The sequence below is a fragment of the Typopeltis vanoorti genome, chromosome 4, assembly GCF_054136105.1.
Source record: "Typopeltis vanoorti isolate ZY-2024b chromosome 4, IOZ_Tvanoo_1.0, whole genome shotgun sequence".
Lineage (NCBI taxonomy): Eukaryota > Metazoa > Arthropoda > Arachnida > Uropygi > Thelyphonidae > Typopeltis > Typopeltis vanoorti.
In genome coordinates, this window is record NC_143552.1 from 948,063 (window position 1) to 962,943 (window position 14,881).

Sequence of the window (14,881 nt, forward strand, 5' to 3'; positions counted from 1 at the left end):
TTCCACTCATAGGGAAAGGCGGAATGTCCAGCTCCGTACAGACTGGCCTCTAGTTTCGAACACAAGGCTCAAAAGGATTTCGTACTCTTGTCGACTGTTCTTGAGTTTCAAACTATTTATTTTATTGTCGGAAGTCTTGTATTCATTGTTATTAAATTGGGAGTCAGTATATTTCTTCACTTTTTTTAAAATTTATCACGTAGGCCTCATTAGTGAAAACATCTTCAGTGTTTTATTTTGCAAAATGTATGCGTCTTCTCTAAGCAACTTTAGCTCCGAATCTGTTATTAAATAGTTGAACGTAACATGTTTATTTGAAGGTGTATTACTGTGTCACACGTCCTGCAGCATCTCCTAGTTGGCTTTTGGTCATGTTTTCAAGTCTCAAAATCATCCACACCCACCATCTTACAGACGGCGTTGAAACACGCTTGCTGGCAACTGAACACACAAACAGCTGATTTATCACGCACAGAAAAATAAATACTCTCGACCTCAATGCCTTATTGGTGTTCCTTATTTTCAACAGCTGACAACCCGCTTCTCGGTCGACAACCCTGCTGAGCAGGGCTCGCTATGCTAAGCCATCTTGCGTTGATGGCGAGTGCTATCTTTTCAGATATCGACTACGGAATTATTACAGCGAAATTACGTTTAGAAAAATCGTTTCAGATTTTGCGATACTTCAGATTTGATGGCAATTAGAGTACTATTAGCACGGATTAGTTGTCTTACCGCAGACAGATTTCTTCAGTTGTGGGTTTTCTCTCAGTGTTTTTCCTCTTTCATCGGGGATGTCCAAGTCGGAATGCATGCGGGTTTACTCAACGCAAGTTTCGAAATTTTCATCCAAAGTTCTACGTCATTTGCTTCAGCTGGGTAAGCGAACGTGCACCTCTGTAGTCTATTTTTAAGTAAAGTGTATTAATTAATTAACATACAAAAAAAAAACCTTAGTGTGTTATAAAAATAAAGTTGCATAAGGTTTTAGGAGTTTGTGCATCAAGGTAACCTCACATTGTGATTATCATAAGGGGAAGGCATTATTCACTCTCATAGAGAACTCCGATTTACTCACTATCAGCCTGCGTATATTTCGAGATTTTACAAGACGGTGTCGAATTAAATTGCAGCAAATATAAGCTTGTGTTTTAATGTGCACCTACGCGTTCAGTTCGAAATTCAAACGTGAATAATTCTTAAGCATATTTTATTTAGTTCTACATTGGGAATATTTAATGTTATTGTTAAGCCTAAGACTGATTTCCGAAGTTAAATGAAGTGCAGTCACAATTAACTGAAAATATTTAAAATTTTCAGTTACGGAATGCTATACTATACGCACCATTAATCTTTTCGTCTTCTTTCTTCGAATATCATAGTGTTGCGGTATCAGAGTATCACTAGTATTGCGGAATTCGACTGAAACTTATCTGACTCTCATCAGCAATCACGGAAATTTGTTTGAAATATATATATATATATATATATATACACACACACACACACACACACACACACACACACACATATATATATATATATATATATATATATAAGCGGGAAGAAGTTGTACCGTTATTTAAAGGAGGAAATAGAAATGAAATCAAAAATTACAGACCAATATCTATACTGTCCACAATCTCAAAGGTTTTTGAAATTCTGATAAAAAAAAAAAAACACTTAAATAGCTATTTAAATACAATATCCTTTTACGCTAGTAATCAATATGGGTTCAGATCCGGAAGCAATACTGAAAAAAGCGCTAGTCGAGTTTCATAAAAAGGTCTATAGTGGAATAAATGAAGGAATGCACACGGCAGCTGTTTTTCTTGATATATCTAAAGCGTTCGATTGTGTTCATCATGATCTATTGCTATTAAAAATGTCCAAATACGGCATTAGGGGAATTGCTAATGATTGGTTCAGATCCTATCTGAATAATAGAAAACAGTATACCAGCTATGATATATTTAAAAGCACAACAAACATAATAAAATACGGAGGTCCCACAAGAGTCGGTACTAGGACCCATCCTATTTATAATATATGTTAGTGATCTATGTAAATACAAACTTTTTGGCAAAATGATATCCTTTGCTGATGATACGGCTTTAGTATACACCGAAACAACCCTTGAAAAACCAAAAAAAAAAATCGGATTAATAGCGATATGTTAAAACTAAATATATGGTTTAGCAACAACGGATTTAACATTAATACCGACAAAACGAGATATGTACTTTACATTAACAGACAAATCAGATCACAGTATAACTATAAAATGGCATGAAAGGAAATGTGGTGATACTCTAAATTGTAAATGTAGCTTAATCAAAAAAAACAAAAACCGTCAAGTATTTGGGCCTCCATATCGATAGCAATTTGAAGTGGAACTCCCACACCACTTTCTTAACAAATAACTTCAGGTTCATAATTAACGGAATATATTATGTTAAAAAATTTGTAAATGCAGCATTCTTAAGATGTTTATACTATTCGTGGATAAATTTCTCACTACAACATGGCATCACCTTTTGGAGTGGAGATTATTACAACAATCTGCTTCCATTAATAAGAATACAAAACAGAATAATTAGAGCTATAACCACTACCGACTTCTCACACTCAACCAATGATCTGTATATCGTTCATAATATTCTACCATTTCAGAAACTATATTTCTATGGTTGTCTGTTATATGTAAAAAAGAAACACTGAAAGAGTCTTGGTATATAATGTAGATTATGGATTGCGCTGCGGTCGAAACGCGCTGGAAGTACCTAAGGCTAACAAAGAAATTTTTCATAAATCTTTCGAGTACATTGCGACGAGCAGCTATAATAAACTTCCGAATGAAATTAAATCTATAACCTCAGAATATGTATTCAGAAAAAGATTGAGAAACTACCTTATGGGATTAAAGAATGTTGACAATTAATTTAAACGTATAGTGTAAGAGATCATTATAACTCATATATCATAACCAATTAAGGTATTGATTTACAAATTGGTTCATTCAATTAGGAATTAAAATATCAACATGTACATTATTATAACTGATTATTAACACTGAGAGTCCGGGGACCGCATCTCTTAGATGCGGTCCCAGGACTCTCAGTGTCTGTTTTAAGCTAATTACTTTTCTAGTAACCAGTATGTCTACGGCCCTTGGTTACTATTTGCATTAACTAACTTACATTACTCTAAACCATTCGAAATATATTATATTCTACTTGCATATATGAGAAAACTTTTTATTAATCATAATAAAAGAATAGCCATAATAAGAGTTAGTACCAACAGAATATGATAGTAATGCTTAAATTTTATTTTGTAACATTGTACTGTGCATTGAATTGTATTGTGAAATATTGTCATATTATACAAGTTGAATAGTATAATATGTATAAGTTGTATACGTGATGTGAATAATAATAATAAACAAACAAACAAAGATGTAAAAACTACATAATCTGAGTCTAATCACGTAGCTGTCAATTAGCAGCATAATGAGCTGTTCCGAGTGTTCTTTGCATTAAAATATTAAAATAAACATACAACTCAGTGAATAGTTGTTTTAATAGCAAGTGGAAAGTAATCAGATTGTGGGAAATCATTAAATGTTTCAGGATTAAATAAGTTAAAACAACAGTTTTAAGAAAAAAATTGTCACGTTTTATTTCTTTTATTCTTATTGGATAAATAAGGAATTATGAATTTTACTCCTCGCTTTCAGTACACAGTTTAATCTAATTTTAATTGGAAGCCCATTCAATTATCAAGAACAAAAGTACAGTCTGATATGAAAAAAAAAGTAGTTTTTTTTGGAAGGGGGGGGGGGTTTGTATAACAGTCAGATAGGAGGAAAAAATCCTCCTGCCGAGAGTATATGCCTTCTATAAAACAAATTTTCTCAAGCTCGTTTTTAGTTGACGTCATTTTGTGTACAGTAACAAAACTTAAGCAGGTTGAAGGGTGGAAGATAAAAATGGGATTACCGGATATACGATTAGTGGACTGAATATTAAGAATATCCGAAAGCAGAAGAGCCCTCCCACAGAACGATATGGATCATTTAATGTACTTTTTTTTGAGGGTGGAATGGCGTTTAAGATGGCAAAATTCTTTAAACTAGTACTTTACATTCCCCCCCCCCCCCCCTGCTATAGGCCTCTTACAATGGTGCGTTACTGCTTCTACATAATGGCCTGAGATGCTTGCACATTTCACTTGAAATAAAAATTAATTTTATAGTTATGGAAATTTGATTTTTTTTACCCAGTAATATTGGATCAATCTAGTTATGCCAATGTTTATTACACAACATGATCGTCACTTTAAAGGAAAATTTGATACTTCTGAAAAAAAGACAGAAGGAGAAGAAGAAACTGATGTCTTATCAACGATTCCAAAGATCGTGCTTTGTCTCGCAAAGAAACGATGCGCGAAGTTTCTATACTCGTACTAATTTCAGCTGCTTCCTTAGTTGTACACTTCTTTTTTTAAAAAATCTTTAAAAAATCAAGAAATTATTTACTCTTATTTTTAACTACACATTTAAAAAATTCCGATGCGTAATTTACTACTAAAAACACGCCCAAGAATTACTGAGGTCAACTCTTGTAGCACTAATTTTCACCAATTAGCTGGAGCTTAATTGCAAACAGCAGAATAAGGTGTGCCGTTTGTTTTCATCAAGAATACCCACAGGATATTATCAAGGCATGCGTATGAATAATTCTAGTTAAATAGCCTAGCAGAGTCCATGCGCGCATTCGCTGTATAATTTAATAAATAAGGACTTTCCTGATAACCCAAGTTCGGTTTAAAGAAAAAAATAAAAATAAATAAACGGGGCTTCCAAAATGAAGGAAGTTTTATAATCCCACGAGAATTAGCTGCTTCTAATTCTTGTAAATAATTATTCTTTACCCCATTTTGTCATCCGAATTGTAGCACACCAAAAATTTCTTTGCAATACGAGTCAGTTAAAATTACCATTTGCATTTGACAAAATTATTGGAGTGCCTCATGAACTAGGAGGTGTAGTGCACTCCACCTCCTAGTTATTATTCGTAATTATTCAGCGGATTAAAATCTTTGAATTAAGAGTCTGAATAGAGCTTATTCCAGAAGTGTTTATTGACCCTTTATGAGAAAATGATGTCGCAGTGGCTGCTCATTCACAAGTGTCCATTGATTCACTGGAAACTTAGTTAATACATTCAGCACCGTATTAATAGAATTAGAGTAATGTGCAGTATTGGCACATTAGGAAATTATAACAGAAATGAGAGCAGACTTGAATGTTGTTTTAAAGATCAATTACATCAATAATTAAAAAAAACACGTTTAATTCTTAAAATTGCTTTTAAATCTGCAAATTCGTGGTTGACAGAAATGCACACACAGGATTAACATTTCTCATACGATTATTAATGTTGAACAACATTCTTGCAGACATTCGCCTTATACCCGGAAGATGCTATGGTGAAGAGAAGAATGGTGGTAAGCTAGGCTAAATATACTTAAGAGTCGTCGATCAAAAATTCGGCATAAAAATAAAATAAACTCCCTCAGGGAAAGGAAAGAGAGATTTCAAAGGGAAGCCAAAAACCATCTTGCGAAAAACCAGCAAGTCCATGAATGTACGTGCTGTTTTTTGCGTGATATTTCTCGGCCAGAAAACTTCAGCTTCCTAAACTATTGGTTGAGCAAAATAGTATTTGCCGATTAAAAAAAATCCTTGCTAACTACCACAGCCGTACTGACCGTTCTATTTAGTTACGTTGTCTTGAGAGAGAGAGAAAGAGAGGGGAATCGTCCTGTGAACTAGAAATCGGTCCGGTGACTAATGTAGATATTGTTTGACATAATTTTGTCGTAGTTTTCTCTACGAAGCTTTGTCCTTATCCTGGTGTCGCGAATAATAAACAACGTAGAAAACTTTCTGATGTGATTCACTTAGAAATGGTACAATAAACAGTTTTGTGATTCGCCTGTCGTTTCTTTGATGCCTGCTGCAGCCAAGAGTGAAAGGGAAATATGCTTCAACTGGAAATATCTATAGCTGGTTTGTAAATGTTATACGAAAATCAAATAATACACGAACCCAAACAAGCGTAACCGAATACTTCCTTGTTTCCATGGTAGCAGTAGTCACACGTGTTTCGCCAAAGGTGCATAAATACGTGCTGTTATTTTCCAGCTTTTTTGGTTCGAGTTCTGCTTAATTCGCATGTTTTTATTTTAAACTAAAAAAGGCTATAATTTGTAACTCCATTTTTTTTATATAATGGTAGCAATGTAGTGATTACACAGCAGATTTGTGCCCTCTTTAAGTAAATATTTTGGACCAAAGCTCTTCGGAAAATATTTTAGTCAGGAAACCCAACCAAATTGCATTTATTGGTTAGAGATTAATAGGGCAAATCATTATGACATTCTGCTACTATTAAAAATGTGGAAACAAAATTCAGGTTGTAGATATTTTTTGTTTAATACATGCACAAGTCTGATTAAGCCTGTTCTATTGGGAGAGCATTTACCTATTGGAAGCCTCAGTAAAGCTTCTGGGTTTTAGTACGACTTGCTGTCCACCCACATTCATAGGCAACGAAAGAAATGTTAGACATTAAGAAGCGGGTATACACGACTGAAAATACTGCCAAATTACTAGAGAGAAAAAAAGATGGAAAAAATTTATAATTTTTTTTGAATTTCGTGTTTTTTTCCCCATTTACTGAAGGCGTTTTCTTTTCAGTTATTCAATTTTTATTTCATGACTACAGAAAACACGAAGTAAACTGATAGCTCTTGCGTCGTTTTACTTTTCTTAATTTACATTTTTACATTTAATTAAATTACATTTAAAATACACTGTTCGTGATGTTTTAAAAACAGGACATCTAACTGAAATCATCTAACTACCATTTCTTTAGTTAGATGATTGTTCATAACAGTAAAGAACATTTTGATTGAATAATTAACTTTCATTTTATTATCGAAACAACTTTGGTTAATTCATTTTCTACTTGATAATTTTTTCAGTCTTACCGATGTCATGAAATATTTCCAATGGTTTTTAGATATTTCAAGTATCATATTTGAGCTCGTAAAACTTATTAAGCAATCCGTTTACTTAGAACAAGCCGTGAATATTCTTTCTGATGTTGGAGAAGCTTCGACAACTGTTGTAATACGCTTTGCAAACACTCATCTTCAAAGCGAGCCTGGCTTAATGTACTGATCAAATACTGCACACTTGTAGAATTTCTTTCCGTAGGTTTTACCATCATTTACGATTTCAAAATATTTTTTCCTTCACTAGTTGGAAAGAACTGTTAAAAAGTGGTAGAATCTCCTGTCGTTTATGCTTTAAACCGCAGACGTTATGAATCGGTTTTATAGCTGCAGTTTTTTAAACCTACTAGTTTCCAAAGGCTGAAAAAACATAATAGTTTGCATTATCTAATAATTTTACTAATCTCTCGTCCCCTCCCTTTCATTATTGAAAGAAAAAGTGGGTTTAGTGGGCCACGTTACGATACTTCAATAGTACAAAATGCTAACAGCGCATACCGAAATATTTGACAGGCCACCAAATCTCCACACACTAACCTGCGGAACAAAATTCCTCTTGGTAGAGAGAGAGAGAGAGAGAGAGAGAGATGAAGGTAATATTCGAAAACAAATGAAACAGAGGAAGCGGATGACAGGTTATTACAGATTCCACCGATCGCCGTTTCTGAAAGGACTTCATCGGTTTCTGCTCTTACACTTAATCAGAAAATAGTAGAAGATGAAAATCCGCTGCGACGAATGGATTTCAAACTTCCTCCGTGGAATTTTTTGAGAAAGGCAAAAATGCTTTCTGCACAAATAACTTTTTGTCTGAGGCACGAACACTCATGAAGAATAAATTTGATTTGGTGCCAAGGAGAGCTTTCAGCCAGGGCTGGAGCGAAACGCGTTTGCCAATGAAACTCATTCAAATCCTCTTAAGGACGTCGTAAAAATGATCTCTAAACGTTTGTTCCAAATGAATTCAAAATTCCGTTTCCACTGCGAGCTTCATATTCGAGGGCACATTTTATTTCTAATGCGTGACAGAATTTCAAGAAATATCAGGACGTGTGTGGAGAAAAGAAAAAAAGCATCCAGTGCTTGGTTGAAAAGTCCTGGGGTAGATTCTTGTAATACGAAAAGAAATCTTATTATTAATATCATTTGAACTAAAACTAAGTTAACAGTTTCGTAGGCAGAGAGATTTTTTGCTACCAAACTAGTTTTTCAGTATGCACACAAGTTTCCGGTTCATCCGCAACCTTTCATCTTGTGCAGATTATTTTGGATTAATAATAATCTCCATTAGTCATAGAGATTTGTCAGGAGAGTTCAGTAAACAATAGTAATTACTCTTAAAAATTATTCGATGGTTAAAATCGAACTCAGTATTCGTAAAAAAACAGTCATTGTTTGTATATTGACGTGTACTAATCAATATATAATCATTATTGAATACTTATCAGAGGAGTTAGCTTGGAGCAATTTCTTATAAAAATTAATTCATGATTAATTAAATTAAAATCAATAAAACAATTATTGAAAATATGTTGAGTGTAAATCACTTTTTTATTGCATTGGCGTTGTCTCCAGTAGCTCCCAGTTAGTGTAATGTAAATAATTACACTGTTATAATAATACTTTTTTTAACGTTTTATTATTTCTCAGATAAATTGCATACATATAATATTTTTTTTTCATTAAATTGTGATTACATATTGTGATTACATATTGAAATTACATGTCATACTTACATTTCATCACAAATGATATATACATTCCGTATATTTCAATACATATGATACATACACTGATTAATTTTTTTTTAATTCAATCCTCTTTTATTAAGAAAATTATGATTACATATTTACAACAGCTTCGTAACAACGAAATTCGTACAGATTTTTCTTTTTTTTATGTATAATGTATTAACAATAGTTACTGTAGTTGGTCATTTTTTATTGCTTCTGCGGTTGAATAATATATGCTTTTTTACAACATTTATACATTTAACAATGAGTTATATATATTTACAATTTTCATTTAATTCATTTAAGCGCTGGCTGCAACTACTGTACTTAAATGTTATATATATATATTATTATTATTTTTTTTGTTGTTGTTCTTGTTGATCTTGGTGTCCGCGCGATTAGCCTAATGGCTGTGCGCTTCGCAACCATATTCCTGGAGGAGGAGTGTCCTAGGTTAGATCCCGTCGGTAACGTGAGGAGCTAAAGGATTTTCCTCAGCCATAGCCAAGTTAGCCGGTCTTGGGCGTAGACAGTAGGGTTTTTCACTAGTTTATCCTGGGATTTTTCAGCCAGTAAAGCAGGCAAACCGGCCTTGAGTATTCAACACTACGGACAGTACCGTCGACAAGGTGTAGCATAGAGGCAGCCTGCCTCACGGCGCGGCTTAATAATGGCGCTCGTTCAGCCATATTGCGGTAGGCGCCGTCGTTACGCTAACAATTCCTTTTAGCGTAGCAAATACGGAAAGAGGTTTTTCCAAGCTTAGACTGATTTAAAAATTATTTGCGAACAGCAATGACCCAAAAAAGATTGGTTGGTCCAGCAACTATATTGATAGAGGGACATAGCTTATAATTTAAATTTAGAAGGGCTTAAAAACAGTTTTATTATGCGACATCTGCGTAGCGCAAACATTTAATTAATATTATTATGTAATCGTTTTGCATTAATGTTTTTCTTGTAGTAGAAACAAAACAGCAATTGGAGATTTTCATTTTCATTTTTTTTTTTTTTTTTTTTTGTCTTATGACCATTAGGAGTGATATTAAATTGTTTGCCTCAGGGCGCGATGTAATCTGGAGACGGCCCTGACTATAGACATAAGATACACCGGGCGTAGGGCTGACCACCTTATCCTGTGAACAGTTTGACGTCCGATGATTAATAAACCTTCGACACCGCAAGATAAAAGAGGGAAGATGAGATGAGTTGATCTTGGATGAGATGTAATTTCTCAGCTTTCGTTCTCGAAGCTTATTTATTATGCTTATCTGAGTATGACACCGATTAGTTATTATTTATTGGTTTGTTGGCTGTGTTGGGAAGCAGGCTGATGTTTGATAGGTCTGATTTCCACTACAGCTGTAGGTCGAGAAATTTGCACACACACACGCGCGCGATCATTTGCAATCTCTTGATGCGTCGCTGAACTGGAAAGCCTGAGCGAATATATTGTGTTTCATTAAGTTCGTGTGGTGTGTAGGGTGCGTGTTTCTTGTTCATAGTATGTCCTTAGGGCTCTTTTCAGGCTATTGTAGTTTGTAAGGTTTCTGTATTCAAAAGGTAATTTATTTAGCATGTCTGGTATGTAGAAGCTTCATGTGCCCTTTCCGTAGGGATTATTGTATTCATATGTGATATAATTTGTTGTCTGAGGTCTTGTTATACGGGATGTATTTCTGACTATCCTATAGCATTTGCCTAGCCTTAGCTGATTTTATTTCAGTGATTTATATTTCACTAGCAGTAAATTCTGTCTATAATCACAATTTTCTTCTTGAGGTTCTAGAAATGCATTTATTTCAGATTATTGATCTTCTAATCATCAATTCCTTTGACTAGAGAATAGCTTTAAAGTGCATTTATGTAATCTATGCATTACACACTGCTGCATATACAGTTAAGGTAATTTCTGTGTTTACTAAAATATTTCTTTTATAGTCGGAAACGGGCAGTTCCCCCTTAAACAGTGAATTCATGGAACAACTTGAAGCCATTAAAAGAGAGGAAAAGGAATGCAATGAAAAAATATCATCAGCAGTGCCACCTACCGAGGGTAAGTTGCCATTGTAGTTCCATCTAAGGAAAGTTTGGTTTTGATAGACACATTTAATGTTAGCTGTTATTACTGTTCTAATTTTCATTCGAATAGTACTAGCGGTTCTTCAAAATTTTGGAAATTATTATTTTAAAATTTAAAACGAAAATTAAAATTATTGCTGCTTTCATACAATACTGTTCTCTCTGATTCCTCTTATTAGAAGAATGTAAGGTGCAATATCTAACTTTCTTATTCAATTCTTTAAATAGTATCCTAGTTAGGATCAGAAAGAAAGTGCACGGTGTACCTGTTAATCTACATACCCACCATACTTGCAAAATCTTCTTAAATGTTTCTGTGGGTGGCATACATACACATTACTCTCCCACACGAGAGACAGCAGGACCTACAGCAAATAATTGGCGTGAATGTCATTGACCTACATAATGCTTTCTCCATGCGAATAACGAAAAAATTAGCCAAAACCATTGGATAATAATGCGGTAACATTACATGCCACTTGAAAAAGTTTTATTATCCTGATGTAACATTTCATCCGTCCATAAGAATAGTCCAAACTTTCAGTGGTAGCCCACATGCTAAAAGAATGTTATGCTAAGGAAATGTGATAGCACATCTCATCTATATCAATAAATAAGATATGTACATATATAATATTTCAACTCTCCATTTTTGACAAAAAAAAGCTTTTTATTGAAGTAGAAAAATAGATTAATGATGACAGAGGAACGTCAATATCTCAGTTAGTTCCAGGGCAGTAAAATACTAAGGTGCATAAGGTATATATCAGTTCAAAAACTGACATGGTGTGGTTTCAAACAGAACACTCCTACCAGAAATTTAAACGTTTGTTTGAAACCTAAAAAAAAGTCTCGTCATGCTTCGTTAAACAATGTTCATCTTTGCTCAGTTATTGTTTTTGCACGAAAATACAAACCTGAATTATTTAAAATAATTTTCACATTTCGCATGTAAAAAAACATGTTAATTAAGCTTTAAAATGGAGTTTAAATGTAGATGACAGCATGGAAAAGAAAATAATCACATCTTAAATTATATTTATTTATTGGTTATGTTGCTTTAGGTCTTTATTGTCCAATTGTGTGGGATGGTGCTTACTGTTGGCCTCACGCCCCCAGTGGGTCTGTACTCCAAGTACCTTGTCCAGCATACATCCATGGCTTTAACACCAAAGGTAAGTCGTTCTACAATTATTTATAGACTTTGTTAGTATCATTTTGTGCCTGTTTTTCTATTAAGTATAGCTACTTTTTTTATTGATGAATCTAACGAAAATGTTTTTTGTTTTCATAAATCCTGAACAAGAAGAAAGTATTGCATTTACAGAATTAATGCGTGTTTTCTCTTCCACTTTTCTAATTTAAAACATTCTTTGGACAAACAGCGTTTCTCGATGAGATTGTAGTCGCTAAATATAACTTCTTGTGCTACACAACATTTATAAAATCCTAAGTACCCTAATGCAGTTTCGTATTTAAAATATTAATGCAGTTTGTTTGATGTAATTCCCTAGGACAACTTTCTTCCAGTCCTTCGTATTTTCTAAGTGGAATGTTTTTAGAATACAAGAATGTTTACATCTAACATCGTTGGATAATTTTTTTGTAGAACTAAGTGTTTGTTTTGAATCTCCATGAGATTTATTTCTTGAAATATTTTAAAAGAATGAACGATATTTAAAGAAAACTTAGAATTATTCTTAAATCTTGTTTTTGAAATAACACTTTGTAAATCAGAATATCCTTCATGGCCACATACGTCGATCATTAAGTTTTATGCAGTATTATACTTTAATGTTAAATCAACGCAAGAGTTTTACCAAATTTGGAAATTACCATGATTTTAACGTCTAAAATGATAAAATTACAGATATTATTGAAATGTTCGATTTCTCACAGCCTTTGCTTCTAGACGATGCACAAGTGCCGGCACCTGGTGGTTAAATGAAAGTACAAATACAACGTGGACAAATTACACGGAGTGTTCTAAACAAGACTTTCAAATATTCGATGACATTGACTTGTACAACAGTTCTTTTCTAGAGGTAAGTGTCATTTTAAAAATTTGCAATATATACACTATATTAACAAAAGTATGCGGACGCCTTACATACTGTGAAAATTTCGGATCCTACCACATGCAAATATTCAGAGTGGCAGCGTAAGTCTGATAATAAAAACTGGAATGTGCTGCATGTTTTGCACTGTACTCGATGACAAAATGCCACTTTCAGCTGAACTGACGGACTTTCAACGTGGAAGGATAGTTGGTGTCACAACAGTTATCTTTCTATCCTCGACATTGCCACCCGTCTCAGTATACCGAAATCCACTGTTTGTTACGTCATTCGTAGAAGGTAAGTTGATGGTGCTACCACAGCAGGAAAATGACCAGAGAAGTCACCGACACTCGACGAGCTCTGTCTCGGAATGTTCAAGAATACCGCATGTCATCAATTGCAAACCTGGCTGTCTACTTGGAAAATGATGTATGGACGCACTAGAATTGTCCACATAGTTCCATGTCTTAGGTTACTACGGTAAGGGTGCTGCAAACAAGCTTTACCCCCCCCCATACACACACAACTCCAAACGACGTCTGGACTGGTACCGTCAACGTCATTCTTGGACTGTCGATAATTGCAAAAGGATTCAAGCTACGAATCACGCTTTCAAATGTTCCACTTTGATAGTCGTGTTTAGATCTCGAAATTTTCGAAATGTCATGCATAAAGAAGTTTTCTTCTTTATGCATGACATTTAATCGTTTTTAAATTAAAGAAAATGATTCAGTTATTAACAACTATTTCCAGATGTTTGGCATTCCCAAAAGTAATGTGATAGAAGATCAAATTTTCTTGATTTTGGCGAAACAAAAATTCAACTTACTTCTTTTAGTAGTCCAAATTTAGTAGACCAAACTTTTATCCTATATATATATATATATATATATATATATATATATATATATCATGTAAAACATGATCCAAGAATTGGGAAAGTAGGAGTTTAAAATTATTGGAAACATGTGTCACATATCTTTTAATAAGTACTGTTGTTTCTCCTCTTAGCGTGCAGCAGAAATTTTGAATCGTCAGTAGCAAATTTAATCTTAAATCTAAAATTAGCAACGAAAATGCCTTTGAAATGCGCATTTTGTTCTCGCAGATATGCATAAAACTTTGCAGAATGACAATTAACATTTATGTCTTTGGGGGTGAAGCAAGATGCTTTTTATTCCCCGCTATCTGTTGTGGTTACAATGATGGTAAAATTTATGAGCAGATTGCTCGCCCTGAATGGGCATGGAGATTATGCATCACTAAAGGAGGCTAATATAGCTTTTGGTCTTCTATATTTGAATATGTCGTTGGATCGTATGCTGCAGCTTGCTGAACCAAATCGTTGGGATGTGTGGACGTCTTTAGGAAAAACTTGGTTGCTAAGGATTGTAGAAAAGAGAAAATATAGGGAATATTTGTGTCTCTGTGGAGTTGATTGTTTCTAACATACCACGGGGCGTTCAGAATCATTCTCAAGCACTTGTTCTGCACTCGCTGTATTTTGATAATGTTAGCATTAGAGGTGTGGCTCCAGGCCGGAGAGGCATAGGTGATTATAGGACGAATTGTCATCTGGTATAGTTGCAATTTGATTCTGTTGCTGAGCTTGCTGTTTCTATTAATTAGCGGATAGATCTGAGCTATGGCTTTAGATGCCTTTGTGCACGCAGACTTAGTGTGCTGATTGAAAGATAGCTTTTTGTCGAGAATTACACCCAGGTAATTTGTTTCTGTCTGCCAGGGAATTTTAGTATTGAATAGTAACACATCTCCTACAGGAAACATTGGCCTTTTTGAGAAAAGAACGGCTGAGCTTTTCTGGGGGTTAACTTCCAATCTCCACTTAGAAAACCAACCCTCCAGCTTTAGAATGTTTTCTTGAAGCTTTCTGGTAATGAAATGGGGTCTGAGAGATCT

The 14,881-nt window shown here is 34.3% G+C and overlaps 1 protein-coding gene across 1 annotated transcript in view; it reads left to right on the forward strand.

Annotated features, from left to right (window-relative positions):
* LOC150107069 (secretin receptor-like) overlaps positions 1–14,881 on the forward strand; it is a 101,443-nt gene that overhangs the window by 69,831 nt on the left and 16,731 nt on the right. The window contains exons 2-4 of the mRNA XM_090391602.1: positions 10,761–10,875; positions 11,966–12,076; positions 12,801–12,946. Of these exons, the coding sequence (XP_090247728.1) occupies positions 10,761–10,875; positions 11,966–12,076; positions 12,801–12,946 (372 nt within the window). The remainder of the gene's footprint in view (positions 1–10,760; positions 10,876–11,965; positions 12,077–12,800; positions 12,947–14,881) is intronic.